The 19,143-nt window shown below is 46.1% G+C and overlaps 1 protein-coding gene across 6 annotated transcripts in view; it reads right to left on the bottom strand.

Moving 5' to 3' along the window:
* ncf1 (neutrophil cytosolic factor 1) overlaps window positions 1-19,143 on the bottom strand; it is a 299,264-nt gene that overhangs the window by 62,341 nt on the left and 217,780 nt on the right. For 5 of the 6 annotated variants that reach the window (XM_070857395.1, XM_070857396.1, XM_070857400.1 and 2 more), the window contains 3 exons: window positions 18,280-18,402; window positions 1,948-2,055; window positions 768-885 (listed from right to left, as the gene is read on the bottom strand). In XM_070857395.1, coding sequence (XP_070713496.1) covers window positions 768-885; window positions 1,948-2,055; window positions 18,280-18,402 — 349 coding nt within the window. The remainder of the gene's footprint in view (window positions 1-767; window positions 886-1,947; window positions 2,056-18,279; window positions 18,403-19,143) is intronic. The other variant, XM_070857398.1, reaches the window with a different exon arrangement.

Raw genomic sequence — 19,143 nt, 5'->3', positions numbered from 1 at the left:
ATACTCAAAGACTGAGCCTCCACAGCCCTCTGGGGGCAGAGAATTCCAAAGAGTCACCATCCTCTGAGTGAAGAAATTCCTCCTCATCTCTGTCTTAAATGGCCGACCCTTTATCCTGAGTCTATGCCCCGAGTTCCAGACACTCCAGCCCGGAGGAACAGCCTCTCAGCATTTACCCTGTCAATCCCCCTCAGAATCTTGCATGTCTCAATGAGATCACCTCTTATTCTTCTAAACTCCAGAAAGTATAGGCCCAATCTACTCAATCTCTCCTTACAGGACAGCCCTCTCATCCTGGTGACCTCCGTTCCACCACCTCAAGGGCAAGTATATCCTTCCTCAGATAGGGAGACCAAAACTGTGCGCAGCACTCCCGGTGCGGTGTCACCAAATGGGAGCGCTGCATTGTCGGAGCTGCTGTCTTTTGGTTAAGGTATTAAACTGAGGCCCCGTCAAAATAAAAGATCCCGTGGCAAAGAAGAGCAGGGGAGTATCCCCGGTGTCCTGACCAATATTTATCCCTCAACCAACACCGAAAAACAGATTTTCTGGTCATTATCATATTGCTATTTGTGGGAGCTTGCTGTGCGTGAATTGGCTGCCTGCATCACAACAGTGACTACACTTGAAAAGTACTTCATTGGCTGTAAAGCACTTTGAGTTATCCTGAGGTCATGAAAGGTGCTATCGAAATGTTAAGATTTTCTTTCTGTTTGCCTGAAGTTGCACCGTTCAGTATATATTTTCCCTGTGTGTTTTCCCCTTACCTTATCACCCACCACCCATCTAGCAATTTGTGGATGACATCAACCATTTCTTCTTCTTGCAGGCTTATCTCGTCCTCCTGAGCCGCAGTGTAGCTTTGAATGACTTCATACATCTCGCCTACAACATCAAATAAAACGGTTAACCTCCTCCACTGCACGCGGGGGAATATGTCTGAACCATTTTCTTCAGAATGATTCAAAATATGGCAGAAAACACACGAGAATGCACCCAAATTTCACCTTGTATTACATCCTGTTCAACAACAACAACTTGTATTTATATAGCGCTTTTAATGTAGTAAAACGTCCCAAAGCACTTCACAGGAGCGTTATCAGACCGAGCCATGTAAGCAGATATTCAGACAGGCGACCAAAAACTTGGTCAAAGAGATTTTAATGAGCCTCTTAAAGAAGGAGAGGTAGAGAAGTGGACAGAGTTAGGGAGGGAATTCCAGAGTTTAGCACTTGGGTAGCTGAAGGCACGGCCACCAATGGTGGAGCGATTTTAATCATGTAAATACTTCCAGTATTGTTATGGGATACTGGCAATTAAATACTCAGGCCTGGAGATTCCTACCCTCCAGAGGTCAAATGTGACTAAATGCATTGCAGAATTTAGGCGTATGTGAGTTAAGCTGATGACCAATGTTACCTCTAATCTTTATGTTTGGTGTGCAGTCCCTAGTAAGCAGCCCACGCGGGACCTCCCAATCAAGGCGCACTCCCGCAGCGTTGGAGCAACATTGCTCATAACTACAGTCAGCCCAAGTTTCCTGGACCTTTCACCCTACCAGCAACCCTCTGTCCGAGGGTTCGAGTTAGGGCTCGCCATGTGCAAACTCCAAATGGTATTTGTGGGTGCGGATCAGCCTCGAGGGACTGCAGGAGGCCTCGAAATAAAGGCCTGAAACTTGACCATAATTTGGCATTTTGTGGCGTTGGATCGGGTGGGCCCACTGTGCAGGCTCAGGCCGGTATATCGGGTGGGCCCACTGTGCAGGGCTCAGGCCGGTATATCGGGTGGGCCCACTGTGCAGGGCTCAGGCTGGTATATCGGGTGGGCCCACTGTGCAGACTCAGGCCGGTATATCGGGTGGGCCCACTGTGCAGGGCTCAGGCTGGTATATCGGGTGGACCCACTGTGCAGGGCTCAGCCTCTTTCGGACAGGCCCGCTCTCACCTTCATAATTGGGTTCTTGCTCCTCACTCTCGTTGGGCCCTTCAAGCGGTTCGAGGAAGGAGGCGGGCAGCCAGCCACGCTTCCCTTCCATTTGGCAAAACCACCAACCTGCAACGGAACAGAAACGTTGCATTTTTAGGATTGAAATAAAATGAATTATAAAAATTGAGAAATAATAAACAAATTACTATTCAGGATGAGGAATATTTAACAAAGATAAAACCAATCAGAGTTCCCATGCAACCAGTAGCCATGGCAACGAGCTCACTGACTGACCCGGAACAAAATGGTGCCCGAGGTCAAGACCAGAATGGCAATGAAGTAGCTCTCATTGTAGTAGGCCCCAAACATATATCATGCAAAGTATACGTTATATACACAGCAGGGCATGCCCCATGTAGGGGAAGGTATACCCTCTATAGTGGAACACATCCAGTACTGGCAACAGACACATATGTCCTCCCCAGGGATCAGTCCTAGGCCCACTGCTCATCACTGCTTTATTAATTATCTCAACAGGAGTGTTGGGAGTATGGTAGGTAAGTTTGCAGATGACACCAAAATCAGTGCAAGAGTTAAGAGAGTAGAGAAGTGCAATCCAATGCAAAAATATTTAGATGTGCGAGGGAATGGGCCACGCAATGGCAAATGCAGTTTAAGAGGGGAGTGAATAAGTGTTTGGTCATGATACTCTGGTCTCATGGTGTGGACCAGCTGGTCGTTCCTGCCCATCAATGTGGTGCTGGGGTCGGGCTGGGGTCGGGCTGTGGGTGGTGCTGGGGTCGGGCTGGGGATGGTGCTGGGGTCGGGGTGGGTCGGGGTGGGGTCAGGCTGTGGGTGGTGCTGGTGTCAGGCTGGGGTCGGGGTGGAGTCGGGGTGGGGTCAGGCTGGGGTCGGGTGGGGTGGGGGTGGGGTCGGGCTGTGGGTGGTGCTGGGGTCGGGATGGGATCGGGCTGTGGGTGGTGCTGGGGTCAGGCTGGGGTCGGGGTGGGGTCGGGGTGGGGTCAGGCTGGGGTCGGGTGGGGTGGGGGTGGGGTCGGGCTGTGGGTGGTGCTGGGGTCGGGATGGGATCGGGCTGTGGGTGGTGCTGGGGTCAGGCTGGGATCGGGGTGGGGTCGGGGTGAGGTCGGGGTGAGGTCGGGGTGGGGTTAGAGTGGGGTCGGGCTGTGGGTTGGGGTGAGGTCGGGGTGGGGTCGGGGTGGGGTCGGGGTCGGTGGGGTTGGGCTGTGGGTGGGAGGCAGGAAGCCCTCCCGACCATTGAGGGGCAGGAATGAGAACTGCTAGCCCCATGTCCCGTGACATTGCTCGAGATGAGTCAGAGAATGAACTGCTTTGTAAATATCCTGCTTGAGATTGTGGCATGTGATGGGCTGATGGGACAGTCTGGTACAGTTAGTCAGAAAATATTAGCTTCCTATTTGAAATGGGGTCCTGGATTGTTGCATTACTTTACATAAAATGACATCGAACCTGCAGTACTGGAACAGGCCATTCAGTCAGTGGTCTGTGCCGATGTTTATGCTCCACATGGGCCTTCTCCCAGTCTAATTACCTCTTCCCACCTTGCTCCCGTATCCCTCTACTTCCTTCTCCCACCTGTATGTATCAAACCTCCCCTTAAATGTGTCCATGCTCTGTGTGACACCCACTCCCCATGGCTGCAAGTCATCTTAGACCCCGAGGGAATGCCTATGATAATGATGAATAAAGGCAAGTATTCCATATGCCTTCTTAACCTCCTTATCTACATGACCTGCTACCTTCTACCTGCTACCTGGAGAATTAATAACAGGGAACAGGGAAATGGCAGAGATTTTAACAAATATTTTGTATCTGTCTTCACGGTAGAAGGCACTAAAAACATTCCAATAGTGGATAATCAAGGGGCTTTAGGGAGAGAGGAACTTAATACAATCACTATCACTAAAGAAGTAGTACTTGGTAAAATAATGGGACTAAAGGCAGACAACTCTACTGGAACAGATGGCTTGCATCCTAGGATCTTAAAATAAGTGGCTGCAGAGATAGTGGATGCATTAGTTGTAATCTACAAAAATTCCCTGGATTCTGGGGAGGTCCCAATGGATTGGAATACCACAAATGTAACGTCCCTATTAAAAAAAGGAGACAGACAGAAAGCAGGAAACTATAGACCAGTTAACCTAACGTCTGTCATTGGGAAAATGCTGGAGTCCATTATTAAGGAAGCAGTTGCAGGATGTTTGGAAAAGCATAATTCAATCAAAAGGGAAATCATGTTTGACAAATTTGCTGGAGTTGTTTGAGGATGTAACGAGCAGGGTGGGTAAAGGGGAACCAGTGGATGTGGTGTATTTGAATTTCCGGAAGGCATTCGATAAGGTGCCACATAAAAGATTACTGCACAAGATAAAAGTCCACAGGGTTGGGGGTAATATATTAGCATTGATAGAGAATTCAAACAGGCTGCATTTAGACAGGCTGTGAAAATTCACAGACAAGTCAGAGATGCTACATGAGTGGTAGCATGTTGCATTAAGCCATCAATCAACTTGACATTTTAGGACCCTTGGGTAGTGAGCCAATAAGGTCAAAGAAGGCGAGTTCTTTTCTGTAAATTGATCCAGGTATAAGTACAGCCATTTTGACCATGTGGTTTCAGTAAGACAAAGGAACTGGCAATCAGCCAGCAGCTTGTTGCTCTCTGCCAAGATTAAAAAGTTAAAACTACCATCAGAGTTCGTATTTCATTGGAAATTAAGAGATCTAACAATTTTGGCGTCACGAACAGGATCGCTGAGGAAAGAAACTGAATTTTGGACATCGGACCTACATACTGAGGTAAGGACACCTCTTTTAAAAAAGTCCTCGGTCAAAAGTCTAAATTCGCCTCTCCTTCTACGCGATTCCGAAAGCCTCCGGTTTGCGAAGCCTCCGGTTGGTAGTCGGCTCGAGGTCCCATAGACGTCTAAATTTCGGCGGTGTGTTAGTTAATTAATCACCGACCTATTGATCGGCTAGAAAGCTTACGACTCAAGACCCCAGTAAAGAAATCAGTATAATGGCAGCAGGAGATAAGAGCAAAGAATTGCCTACAACTGTTAAAGGTGGGCAAGCACCACCTGAAGTTTCACTAGATGAAATTCTCAAACAGTTGAAAGAATACATAGAGCAACAATTCAACTTATCTAAAACCTGTATTAAGATCGAACAAAAGTACGGAACCTCCAAAGGACAATGGTCCTTGGACGAGATTAAAAGGGTCTGGGGAAAAACGACCCGTATGAAAAATAAAGAGCGAATTAGATGGTCCCTAGCAGTTATGGGACAGATTCGAAAGCGGAATGAAATTATAATGCGTTCCCAACATGATCGAGAACTGACCAGTACAAAGGATCAATTGCAAACAATTTGTGCACAGCTGCAACAGAAAAAGCTTGAACTTGAAAAGCTGGAAGCGGAAGTTAAAGATCTTAAAGGTGAAATTAAAGAATGGAAAAAATCATTAGGTCAAGAGACAGTAATAGGAAAAGGAAAATGTATTGATCAATTCCCAGGGTACCCATGTTTGGATAAATTAAAAGCGCAAACCCGAAGACACGACCGAGGAATAGATACGGATTCTGAATCCTCCGACAATACAGTGTTGGAAGGATGACGAATTAGGGGTGCGCTTTGCCCCGTTTAAAAAAAGACGAGTTGTAGTCAAATCAGAAGAGACTGCGGATGAGGGCGGAACCAAAAAAACAAAGAGAAGGGTGTACGAAGAATACTTAGTTCATGCTCCGGCAGACCCAGAGAAAATTGATAAATGGTCCAAGGAATTGCCCAATCCAAAGAAAGGGGGAGTAAAAACGTGGGACCAATTGGACCGCTTAAGAAATATATATCAACTTCATCCCTGGGACGGAGTGCAAATTTTGACCATAATGGTGCCAAAAACACAGGGAAGAAAATTGCACGACAAGGTAGATGAAGCTTTGGGGCAGAATGAGCAAGAATTAGACGCAGGATGGGAGGCGATTAAACACTGGCTGCAAGCCTTCAGTCCAGCTAAGACAGACTGGGGAAAAATTGCAGCCTGCCAACAGAAAGAAACAGAGGAGGTCCTGGAGTATGACGAGCGGTTTAGATGCACGTGGCTAGAACATTCGGGTTTGAATAATATGGATGAGGAAATGGATGAACAAGCGTTTGGACCCCTGAAAGCAGCTTTCGTGGCAGGTCTAAAGCCAGAACTGTCCAAAATGCTTCAGGTAGTGTTACCGGACTGGGAAGGTAGAGGAACTACCTTTGCAGCATTGGTAGATCGATGTAACCAATTAGATCGGGATATGGGAGCTAAAGTCCGAGCTGTACAGGCTATGGGATGGAAATCCCAGGATTCCGATAAACAGTCATTGGGAAAATTACCCGGAAAATGTCATTATTGTGGAAAAGAAGGTCACTGGGCCAAGACGTGCAGGGCAAAACAGCAAGGTCGTAGCTGGGGAAGAGGACGCAGCCAGGGATACAATTCAGCCAACAAGCCAGGCTTGTTACAAGATAACGACCTCATAGAAGCATTTAAGCGACTGACAATACAACAACAGAAGGAGTTACTTGGGATAGCAAAAAACGATTAGAGCCCACCCTGGCCCCACTCCTCGCACTAATACAACAAAGGGGAGATGGGCTATATATAACTGTGAGGGTGGGCGATAAGGATGTGGACTGTCTTTTAGACACAGGGGCGGAATTAACATGCTTACCCCTACAATATGGAGACTTTTTGTCGTTGGATGGTAGGGCACGTACAGCCTATGGAGTTGGAGGCCATAAAATGGAAATTAAAAGGACAACGCCGGTACTTATAGGGCTGGGTCCACATGAACTAACTACGCCGGTCTGGATAGGCCCAGTAGATCAACCCCTTTTGGGAATGGACGTTCTAATCCAAATAGACTCATCGTTGCATTTGAGGATGGTCGGGTGACATGGTCAATTAGAACTTTGAAGAAAGAAGAATTGAAGGAACACCCGATATGGGCTAAAGATAAGAACGATTGTGGCCTACTCCAGATGGAGCCTGCGTCATTTACAGGGACCAAGCCTCCATGCACTAAACAGTATCCCATCAGTCCAACTGCCATCGCGGGAATCTTACCGGTTATTCAGCAATTGGAGAAACAAGGGGTGCTTATTAAAACGCATAGCTCCTCCAATAGCCCCATGTGGCTGGTACAGAAATCTAATGAGACTTGGCGTTTGACTGTCGATTATAGGAAAGCTAACCAGTGTACTGATCAAAAAGCTCCTTTGGTCGCAGATCCCTCCACCATTTTTAATGCCCTCAAACCGGAACATAAATATTTCTCGGTTATAGATATGGCCAACGGATTTTGGTTGGTACCTCTGGCACCGGAGGTTCGACAGTGGTTTGCTTTCACTGTCCAAGGACGACAGTATACTTGGACCCGGTTACCGCAGGGTTTCCACAACAGCCCTACGGTATTCCACATGGCTTTACAAAGCCATTTGCGAGAATTACCTCCTCTGTCATCCACAGTCATCCAATATGTAGACGATATCCTGCTAGCTTCAAACACGGAAGAACAGCATGAACAAGATTTACGAGCTTTGCTGGATCACCTTCGGCTGAAAGGACATAAAGCCAGCATCCACAAATCACAAATATCCCAAGAAGAGGTTGTATACCTGGGACAAAAGATTTCACAAGGAAAGAGAGAACTTACCCAGGATAGAACTGCAGCCATTCGGGCTGCTAAAAAACCCACCACTATTCAGGAACTAAGGTCTTTTTTGGGATTGTGTAACTTTAACAGAAATTGGATTGGCTCCTTCACACAGCTTGCTCAGCCACTGAATGATATTTTAAAGTGGAAACGTGCCTCTAAAGAAGCCATCACCCTCACTAAAGAACAACAAGAGGCCTTCCTGAGTTTGAAAAAGGCTTTGTATTCGGCACCGGCTATGGGAATCCCCGACAGTGGTAAGCCATTTACCCTGTTTGTTCATGAGAAAGAAGGATATATGACAGCTATACTGACACAAGAACATGGGGATCGGCAAAGACCTATTAGAAACATAGAAACATAGAAAATAGGTGCAGGAGTAGGCCATTCGGCCCTTCTAGCCTGCAACGCCATTCAATGAGTTCACGGCTGAACATGCAACTTCAGTACCCCATTCCTGCTTTCTTGCCATACCCTTGATCCCCCTAGTAGTAAGGACTACATCTAACTCCTTTTTGAATATATTTAGTGAATTGGCCTCAACAACTTTCTGTGGTAGAGAATTCCACAGGTTCACCACTCTCTGGGTGAAGAAGTTTCTCCTCATCTCGGTCCTAAATGGCTTATCCCTTATCCTTAGACTGTGACCCCTGGTTCTGGACTTCCCCAACATTGTGAACATTCTTCCTGCATCTAACCTGTCTAAACCCATCAGAATTTTCTATGAGGTCCCCTCTCATTCTTCTGAACTCCAGTGAATACAAGCCCAGTTGATCCAGTCTTTCTTGATAGGTCAGTCCCGCCATCCCGGGAATCAGTCTGGTGAACCTTCGCTGCACTCCCTCAATAACAAGAATGTCCTTCCTCAGGTTAGGAGACCAAAACTGTACACAATACTCCAGGTGTGGCCTCACCAAGGCCCTGTACAACTGTAGCAACACCTCCCTGCCCCTGTACTCAAATCCCCTCGCTATGAAGGCCAACATGCCATTTGCTTTCTTAACCGCCTGCTGTACCTGCATGCCAACCTTCAATGACTGATGTACCATGACACCCAGGTCTCGTTGCACCTCCCCTTTTCCTAATCTGTCACCATTCAGATAATAGTCTGTCTCTCTTTTTACCACCAAAGTGGACAACCTCACATTTATCCACATTATACTTCATCTGCCATGCATTTGCCCACTCACCTAACCTATCCAAGTCGCTCTGCAGCCTCATAGCATCCTCCTCGCAGCTCACACTGCCACCTAACTTAGTGTCATCCGCAAATTTAGAGATACTACATTTAATCCCCTCGTCTAAATCATTAATATACAGTGTAAACAGCTGGGGCCCCAGCACAGAACCTTGCGGTACCCCACTACTCACCGCCTGCCATTCTGAAAAGTACCCATTTACTCCAACTCTTTGCTTACTGTCTGACAACCATTTCTCAATCCATGTCAGCACACTACCCCCAATCCCATGTGCTTTAACTTTGCTTTAACTATTATTCGGCAAAACTGAATGCGGTAGCCCTCGGATGGGGAAGTTGCCTCAGGGCCATGGAAGCTACATGTCGAGCGGTAATGATCACTACGGGTCTAGTCCTCGACCAAAAGCTGATTGTCAAGTGTCCCCACACCGTACACGCTTTGCTGTCTATGAATAGAATGTCTCAGGTGACAGCAGCAAGATGGACCCGCTGGACAGCAGTTTTGGAAGCTCCTAATCTCCATATCGTCCGGGCCAGCCCCATTAATCCCGCAACTATGCTCCCAATGTCAGAATCGAGGGAGCAAGAGGGGGGAGAATGTGAAGAGCATAACTGCGTGGAGATTTTAAAAGAAACAGAAGAAGCAGCCTTAGCAGCAGAGGAGCCTCTGGACAACCCAGTCCTCATCCTGTTTACAGATGGTTCCTCCTTTGTTGACAATGGTACCAGAAAAGCAGGATGGGCAGTTACAACCTTATATGAGGTAGTGGCAAAAGGATGTTTACCCTCAGGAACGTCAGCACAACAGGCCGAGTTACGGGCCCTGTCAGAAGCATGTCGAATAGCAGAAGGACAGACAGCTAATGTCTACACAGATTCGCGTTATGCTTTTGGAGTCGCTCACGACTTTGGTCTGTTATGGCGGAAAAGAGGATTTCTCACTGCTGCTGGTACACCAAACCGAAATGGAAAAGAAGTCCGAGACTTACTGGAGGCCATACAATTACCTCAGGAAGTGTCCATCCTGAAGTGTAAGGAAAATACTACAGAAACACAGAAGCCCTAGCCGACCAGACAGCTAAAGATGCCGCCTCACAGGGCGTTCCTCCAGAAGAATCAACACAGATGTGCAGACTGAAAGCACTCAGGACTCTGACACGAGACCTTCAAACAATGCAAGGCGAGTGCTCCCGAGAGGAAAAATGGACATGGATTGAGGCAGGAATTAAGCTATGCGAAGATGGTGTCTGGAGACAAAGAGTTACCGACAAGCCAGTCGCGCCACAAGCGCTTATGCCTTTTTTAGCCCAACAGATCCACTCGTGGGGACACTTGGCCTCACAACAGATGACGGCACGGTTCCAGAAAAGCTGGTGGGGTCGGGGATTTAAAAAACATGCCCAGCTGGTAACAGACCGCTGTGTGGTCTGCCAGAAAAATAATTCTGAACCCATCACGGTAATGCCCCAACTGAGCCCCCCTGCCCCTGTCGGACCATTCCAGTATCTGCAGGTTGATTATATATCTCTTCCTTCATGCCAAGGATACACTAACATTCTTGTCATGGTCGACAGATTCTCTAGATGGGTAGAAGCTGTCCCAACTAAAAGAGCCACAGCTAATCACACTGCAAAGGTCTTGTGTAAGGATTACATTCCCCGATGGGGAGTCCCGAGTAGCATTGACTCAGATCAGGGAACACACTTCACAGGTGCTGTCTGCCAAGAAGTCTGTAGGTTACTGAACATTACATAGGATTTACACTGTCCTTATCATCCACAATCATCAGGACAAGTAGAACGAATGAATCGAACTCTGAAACAACGGCTTGCCAAATATCACCAAGAAGGAACACCATGGCCCCAGGCACTACCAATAGTGCTATGTAGCATTAGGGCAACCCCGAACAGAACTACAGGTCTAAGCCCATTTGAAATTATAACAGGAAGACCCATGTCGCTGCCAGGAACTATCGATTTACGGAAATCGTAAATCGTTCCCTTAATGAGTGGCACTTTGTTATCATACTGTCAGAACTTAACCAATGCTATTAGTTCTGTTTCCCGACAGGTATTGGCAGCTTGGGGTAATCCACCCGAAGGAGGACTCGACATCATCACGGGAGTCTGGGTGTATGTGAAAAAGTTGCATAAAGAACCTTTGGGTGCCAAGTGGGAGGGACCTTATCAAGTGTTATTGACCACCCAGGCAGCTGTTAAAGTCTAAGGAAAGAAAGCCTGGATCCACGCTTCACACATTAAACGAGCACCCGTAACTGAAGCTGAAATCTAATAAGGACAATTACTTTTCGCGAAAATGTATAAATTTACTGTAGTATTGATTGTAGGTATTCTAGGCATAGGCCTACTTCTTACTAGCCGACCCTCTGCACCAAGGGGAAATAGTAGGGTAGCAATCCGCACAGTAGCCCTACAGAATAGACTGGCCCTTGATTACATCCTGGCTGAAAAGGGAGGTACTTGCGCCCTACTCGGAACTGAGTGTTGGACATATATCCCAGATAGCTCCGAAGAAATTACCCACTTAGCGGAGCATATCCAAAAGGAGGTAGAAAAACTTAAGCAACCCCCATCATTCACTTTGTGGAGTGGAGCCACTGAATGGCTAGGTTCAATAGGAACTTCATTGGTGGAAGGTTTAATTCTATTTGTTGTAATTGTTTTACTTTTATATTGTTTGTTTATGTTGATTAAATGTTGTTGCGACCAGGTGGCTGTAGCTGCTGTCCCGCATGTGAAACACCTTGCAGGTCCCAGCAGACCGTCTGTACGTGGCACAGGGGTATGTTATGCTAAAGAGAAGGTTGTTTACTGGTTGAATTAAGATATTGATTTGGATTAAATTGGAATAAGGTTAATTAACCTACTAAAACCAGACTTCCATTGTGGCCACGATGGAACTCGGGTTGGTGTAAATTTGTGTGGAAGCTACTAGTCCGGACATGTGGTGAAACACATCAACAAATTTTAGAAGGAAACTCTATTAACATGTATGAAATTATTTTGTAGAATGTTTAACCAGTGATACCTGATGTTTTATGATTCAGTTTGTGAAAGAATCAAAGGCGGGATTGATAGAGAATTCAAACAGGCTGCATTTAGACAGGCTGTGAAAATTCACAGACAACAAGTCAGAGATGCTACATGAGTGGTAGCATGTTGCATTAAGCCATCAATCAACTTGACATTTTAGGACCCTTGGGTAGTGAGCCAATAAAGTCAAAGAAGGCGAGTTCTTTTCTGTAAATTGATCCAGGTATAAGTGCAGCCATTTTGACCATGTGGTTTCAGTAAGACAAAGGAACTGGCAATCAGCCAGCAGCTTGTTGCTCTCTGCCAAGATTAAAAAGTTAAAACTACCATCGGAGTTCTTATTTCATTGGAAATTAAGAGATCTAACAGCGTGGATAGAGGATTGGCTAGCTAACAGAAAACAGAGAGTCGGGATAAATGGATCATTTTCCAGTTGGCAAACTGTAACTAGTGGGGTGCCGCAGGGATCAGTGCTGGGGCTCAACTATTTACAATCTATATTAATGACTTGGATGAAGGGACCGAGTATAATGTAGCCAAGTTTGCTGATGATACAAAGATGAGTGGGAAAGCAAATTGTGAGGAGGACACAAATAATCTGCAAAGGGATATAGACAGGCTCAGTGAGTGGGCAAAATTTTGGCAGATGGAGTATAATGTGGGAAAATGTGAGGTTATCCACTTTGGCAGAAAAAATAGAAAAGCAAATTATAATTTAAATGGAGAAAAATTGCAAAGTGCTGCAGTACAGAGGGACCTGGGGGTCCTTGTGCATGAAACACAAAAAGTTAGTATACAGGTACAGCAAGTAATCAGGAAGGCAAATGGAATGTTGGCCTTTATTGCAAGGGGGATAGAGTATAAAAGCAGAGAAGTAGGAGACATAGAGTACTGTGTACAGTTTTGGTCTCCATATTTAAGGAAGGATGTACAGCTTGAGCGTCCGAAATCCGGAATCCTCGGGACCGAGACCATTCCAGATATTTCTGGATTTTGGAACGTCTTTGCATGGGCTGAGGTAGGTGGGGTCGGGCAGCCAAGGTAAGGGGGCGAGGCCGGCCCATCGAGGTAAGGGGGGGAGAAGGGGGTACCCGGGCCGGGGCGAAGTCGGGACGGCAAAGTCGCGGTGAAGTCAGGCCGGAGTGAGGTCGGGCCGCCGAGGGCTGGGGTGAGGTTGGGCCGGGGCAAGGTCGGGCCGCCGAGGGCCAGGATGGCGAAGTCGCGGTGAAGTCGGGCCGGAGTGAGGTCGGGCCGCCGAGGGCTGGGGTGAGGTCTGGCCGCCGAGGTGGGGGGAGTCCAGATTTCGGAACATTTTCTGGTTTCCGGACGATCCCGCTATGGATCGGCCCGGTGTCCGGATTCCGGAACATTTTGAATTTTGGAACTCCGAATTTCGGACGCTCAGCCTGTACTGGTTCAGAGAAGGTTCACTCGGTTGATTCCGGAGATGAGGGGGTTAACTTATGAAGGTAGGTTGAGTAGGTTGGGCCTCTACACATTGGAGTTCAGAAGAATGAGAGGTGATCTTATCGAAACATATAAGATAATGAGGGGGCTCGACAAGGTGGATGCAGAGAGGATATTTCCACTCATAGGGGATACTAAAACTAGGGGACATAGGCTCAGAATAAGGGGCTGCCCATTTAAAACTGAGATGAGGAGAAATTTCTTCTCTGAGAGGGTTATAAATCTGTGGAATTCGTTGCCCCGGAGAGCTCTGGAAGCTGGGTGATTGAATATATTTAAGGCAGCGATAGATAGATTTTTGAGCAATAAGAAAGTAAAGGGCTATGGGGAGTGGGCAGGGAAGTGAAGCTGAGTCTATGATCAGATCAGCAATGAGCTTATTGAATGGCGGAGCAGACGCGAGGGGCCAAATGGTCGACTCCTGCTCCTATTTCTTATGTTCTTATGTTCTTATGTGCAGGGATCTTTTGGCATGCACTCCAAGGACCCATTTTTTCCTCTACACTTCTGAGTATCCTACCATTTAATGTGTATTCCCTTACCTCGTTAGCCCTCCCCAAATGCATAACCTCACACTTCTCCGGATTGAATTCCATTTGCCATAGTTCTGCCCACCTGACCAGTTCACTGATATCTTCCTGCAATCTATAGCTTTCTTCTTCATTATCCACCACACTGCTGATTTTTGTATCATCTGCAAACTTCTTAATCATACGCCCTTGGTTGGGGATGGCATCAAACAGGAAATCAGGAAATAAAGGTACAGCAGTTATCATCGGTGACTTTAAGTTACATATAGATTGGGCTAACCAAACTGGTAGCAATACGGTGGAGGAGGATTTCCTGGAGTGTATTAGGGATGGTTTTCTCGACCAATATGTCGAGGAACCAACTAGATAGCTGGCCATCCTAGACTGTGTGATGTGAAATGAGAAAGGACTAATTAGCAATCTTGTTGTGCGAGGCCCCTTGGGGAAGAATGATCATAACATGGTAGAATTCTTTATTAAGATGGAGAGCGACACAGTTAATTCAGAGACTAGGGTCCTGAACTTAAGGAAAGGTAACTTCGATGGTATGAGATGTGAATTGGCTAGAATACATTGACAAATGATACGTAAAGGATTGACGGTGGATAGGCAATGGCAGACATTTAAAGATCACATGAATGAACTTCAATAATTGTACAACCCTGTCTGGCGTAAAAATAAAACGGGGAAGGTGGCTCAACCGTGGCTTACAAGAGAAATTAGGGATAGTGTTAAATCCAAGGAAGAGGCATATAAATTGGCCAAAAAAAGCAGCAAACCTGAGGACTGGGAGAAATGTAGAATTCAGCAGAGGAGGGCAAAGGCTTTAATTCGGAGGGGGAAAATAGAGTATGAGAGTAAGCTTGCAGTGAACATAAAAACTGACTGCAAAAGCTTCTACAGATATGTGAAGAGAAAAAGATTAGTGAAGACAAATGTAGGTCCCTTGCAGTCAGATTCAGGTGAATTTATAATGGGGAACAAGGAAATGGCTGACCAATTGAACAAATACTTTGGCTCTGTCTTCACTAAGGAAGACACAAATAACCTTCCGGAAATACTAGGGGACCGAAGGTCTAGCGAGAAGGAGGAACTGAAGGAAATCCTTATTAGTCAGGAAAGTGTGTTAGGGAAATTGATGGGATTGCAGGCTGATAAATCCCCAGGGCCTGATAGTCTACATCCCAGAGTACTTAAGGAAGTGCCCCTAGAAATAGTGGATGTATTGGTGATCATTTTCCAACATTCTATAGACTCTGCATCAGTGCCTATGGATTGGAGGGTAGCTAATGCAACCCCACTTTTTAAAAAAGGAGACAGAGAGAAAAAATGGTATTAGCCTGACATCGGTAGTGGGGAAAATGCTGGAATCAATTATTAAAGATATAATAGCAGCGCATTTGGAAAGCAGTGGCAGGATCGATCCAAGTCAGCCTGGATTTATGAAAGGGAAATCATGCTTGACAAATCTTCTGGAATTTTTTGAGGATGTAACTAGTAGAGTGGACAAGGGAGAACCAGTGGATGTGGTGTATTTGGACTGACAAAAGACTTTTGACAAGGTCCCACACAAGAGATTAGTGTACAAAATTAAAGCACATGGTATTGGGGGTAATGTATTGACGTGGATAGAGAACTGGTTGGCAGACAGGAAGTAAAGAGCCGGGATAAATGGGTCCTTTTCAGAATGGCAGGCAGTGACTAGTGGAGTACCGCAAGGTTCAGTGCTGGCACCCCAGCTATTTACAATATACATTAATGATTTAGATGAAGGAATTGAGTGTAATATCTCCAAGTTTGCAGATGACACTAAGCTGGGTGGCGGTGTTGGCTGTGAGGAGGACTCTAAAAGGCTGCAGGGTGAATTGAACAGGTTAGGTGAGTGGGCAAATGCATGGCAGATGCAGTATAATGTGGATAAATGTGAGGTTATCCACTTTGGAGGCAAAAACAGGAAGGCAGAATATTATCTGAATGGTGATAGATTACGAAAAGGGGAGATGCAACGAGACTTGGGTGTCATGGTACATCAGTCATTGAAAGTTGGCATGCATTTACAGCAGGCGGTGAAGAAGGCAAATGGTATGTTGGCCTTCATAGCGAGAGGATTTGAGTATACGAGCAGGGAGGTCTTACTGCAATTGTACAGGGCCTTGGTGAGGCCACACCTTGAATATTGTGTACAGTTTGATCTCCTAATCTGAGGAAGGACGTTCTTGCTATTGAGGGAGTGCAGCGAAGGTTCACCAGAATGATTCCCGGGATGGCAGGACTGACATATGAAGAAAGACTGGATCGACTAGGCTTATATTCACTGGAATTTAGAAGAATGAGAGGGGACCTCATAGAAACATATAAATTCTGACGGGAATGGACAGATTAGATCCAGGAAGAATGTTCCCGATGTTGGGGAAGTCCAGAACCAGAGGTCACAGTCTAAGGATAAGGGGTAAGCCATTTAGGACTGAGATGATGAGAAACTTTTTCGCTCATCGCTCAGGGAATTGTGAACCTGTGGAATTGTCTACCACAGAAAGTTGTTGAGGCCAGATCGTTAGATATATTCAAAAGGGAGTTAGATGTGGCCCTTATGGCTAAAGGGTCAAGGGGTATGGAGAGAAAGCAGGAATGGGGTACTAAAGTTGCATGATCAGCCATGATCATATTGAATGGTGGTGCAGGCTCGAAGGGCTGAATGGCCTACTCCTGCACCTATTTTCTGTGTTTCTATGTTTCTATATTCAAGTCTAGATCATTGCTATATACCCTGTACCACAAAAAGCAAGGGACCCAGCACTGAGCCCTGCGGAACCCCAATGGATACAGCCTTCCAGTTAAAAAGACACCCAAGGGCCATTACCCTTTGCTTCCTGCCTCTGAGTCAATTTTGGATCCAACTTGCCACTTTGCCCTGGGCTTTTACTTTCGTGACCAGTCTGCCATGTGGCACCTTATCCATATACACTACATCATACACACTACCCTCATCGACCCTCCTTGTTACCTCCTCAAAATATTCGGATGCAATGTATCCCAGACTGTTAAGAAAAGCAAAAGAGGAAATAGCAGAGGCTCTGACCATCATTTTCCAATCCTCTCTGGCTACAGGTGTGGTGCCAGAGGACTGGAGGACTGCTAATGTGGTTCTTTGTTTAAAAAGGGAGAAAGGGATAGACTGAGTAATTACAGGCCAGTCAGCCTAACCTCAGTGGTGGGAAAATTAACTATTGCAGTTAATTATTTAGCAGTGGGAGTAGGGAATATCAGCTAAAGAGAGAAGGTGGAGTGAAATGGACATTAATATATTTATTTATTGGGGCGGAAGGAGGTAGCAGTATGAGTTATTAATTCTATATCAGGGAGAGCAAGGTGAAAATTGGACTTTTATATTTAAGGTCGAGGTGATTGCTGCCTTTCTTTCTGTATTGGGCACTGGGCGGGTATTCTGACAGCGTGATATGAAGCAATCGTCAATTCTTGACCACAAGTGCAGAGTGAAGATTGAATGTTTGCAGCCAGGGGAAAACCCGGATCAATAAATTGTAAAAGTTACTCAAGTAAAGGTGAGCAGCAAAATTCCTCAACATTTCAATCTGTTCCAGTGAGAGCACGAATTCTCGATTTATCGTGCAAAGAGTGTGGGAAGAAATGTCAAAACGAAATTGAAGGGAATTTAATGAAATGAGTGCAGCGAAATATCTGAAGGTTTGCAACTCTGAGCAGGAAAATTTTGCAAGAATTAATCAGTAATTGGATGTCGGCCGTAGCTCAGTGGGCAGCACCCTCACCATTGCGTCACGGCTGGTGGGTTGAGGTCCTACTCCAGGATGAGCGCAGTGGCAGGCCTGAGACATCTGTGATCGTGGCTCACGGTCTCGGAGCCCGCTGACTGCTGCTGGAAGATCCACTGGTTAAGTTGTAAATGATTTAAATTTGATCTTTGTGTTCCTGTTCTTGCTGCCGAGCCCCACCAACCCCTCCAGTCCCAGGGGGATTCCTGGGGTGAGCGAGTCTGGGCCAGACTGACGGGATAGTGTGGTGTAAGCTAGCAGTGACCCAACCACTTCCTCCGCATCCGGGCACTGGGCCCACTCCCATTACACACTCAGGCTCTGCACTGCCCTTTATGGGGAAGCCCCTCAAATCCCAGGGCAGCATAAAGAGGGTGGAGAGATAATCAAACACGCCCCCATCCCTCTTTGTCCTGACCTTTGAGCCCAGGAAATGGCTATTCTCAGCATTCCCAGAGGGAGGGTCAGGAAAATCAGCCCCTATATCAGCTTGATCCAAGCCAATAGAGCCATCCTTTGGGGAAGGTATAAAATAAACAGATAATCTCTGTGTTTCTGGGAGGAACTGGAGCTCATTACCATTTTCATCTTTCTCCACAATCTCTACGATATCCCCGGTCTGAATACTCATCTCATACTTGGAGTTCTTCCGATAGTCTGCGATTGAACGATATGTTTGGAGTAAAATTGGACCTGTGATTTCTGGAACAAGACAAGCTGGTTAATATGCAAAGCATTGCCAACCAAATCATGGGAAGCTTTGTTTAAAGTTTCTAGGAGATATAATGGACATAATGCACTATCTTCCATTATCAGGTTTGCGTGAATAGTTTTCACAATTGGTAAAAAGTACATATATAATATATAATATATTAATAATCTTACATCTGCACACACTTCCTGTCAACTTTTTCTATTGTAAATTCTTATGTCCACATTTAACTGGTAATTGTCTATGTAAACATGTCACACTGTAATTACACCCTCCCACCAGTGGTGGTACCACAATTATGCATCTCCCAGCGCCTCAGCCTGCACTGTGTACATGCCTCTGCTCCATCGAAGCCCCTTTGCTCCGCTTCCCAAATTGTCCTGAGTTTTGCTTCTTAATTACTAACTGCCTTCAGCTGCCTGGGCCCCAAGCTCTGGAACTCCCTCCCTAAACCTCTCTGCCTCTCTTTCCCCCTTTAAGACACTCCTTAAAACCTATCTGCCGTAATTTCTTGTTATGTGGCTTGGTGTCAAATTTATCTGCTTTGTCTTATAGCACTCTTGTGAAGCGCCTTGGGACGTTTTACTACGTTAAAGGCACTATATAAATACAAGTTGTTGTTGTTTAACTACAAATAATGGTAACTCAAAGTATTTACCATTATGAAAGGACAGGGTTGATAGAAGCCAGCAGTTGAGGGTTGAGAACAAGGGGCCTTGGATATAGGATTA

The sequence above is a fragment of the Pristiophorus japonicus genome, chromosome 16 (assembly GCF_044704955.1).
Source record: "Pristiophorus japonicus isolate sPriJap1 chromosome 16, sPriJap1.hap1, whole genome shotgun sequence".
Lineage (NCBI taxonomy): Eukaryota > Metazoa > Chordata > Chondrichthyes > Pristiophoridae > Pristiophorus > Pristiophorus japonicus.
This window is presented reverse-complemented; position numbering and strand designations above follow the sequence as displayed.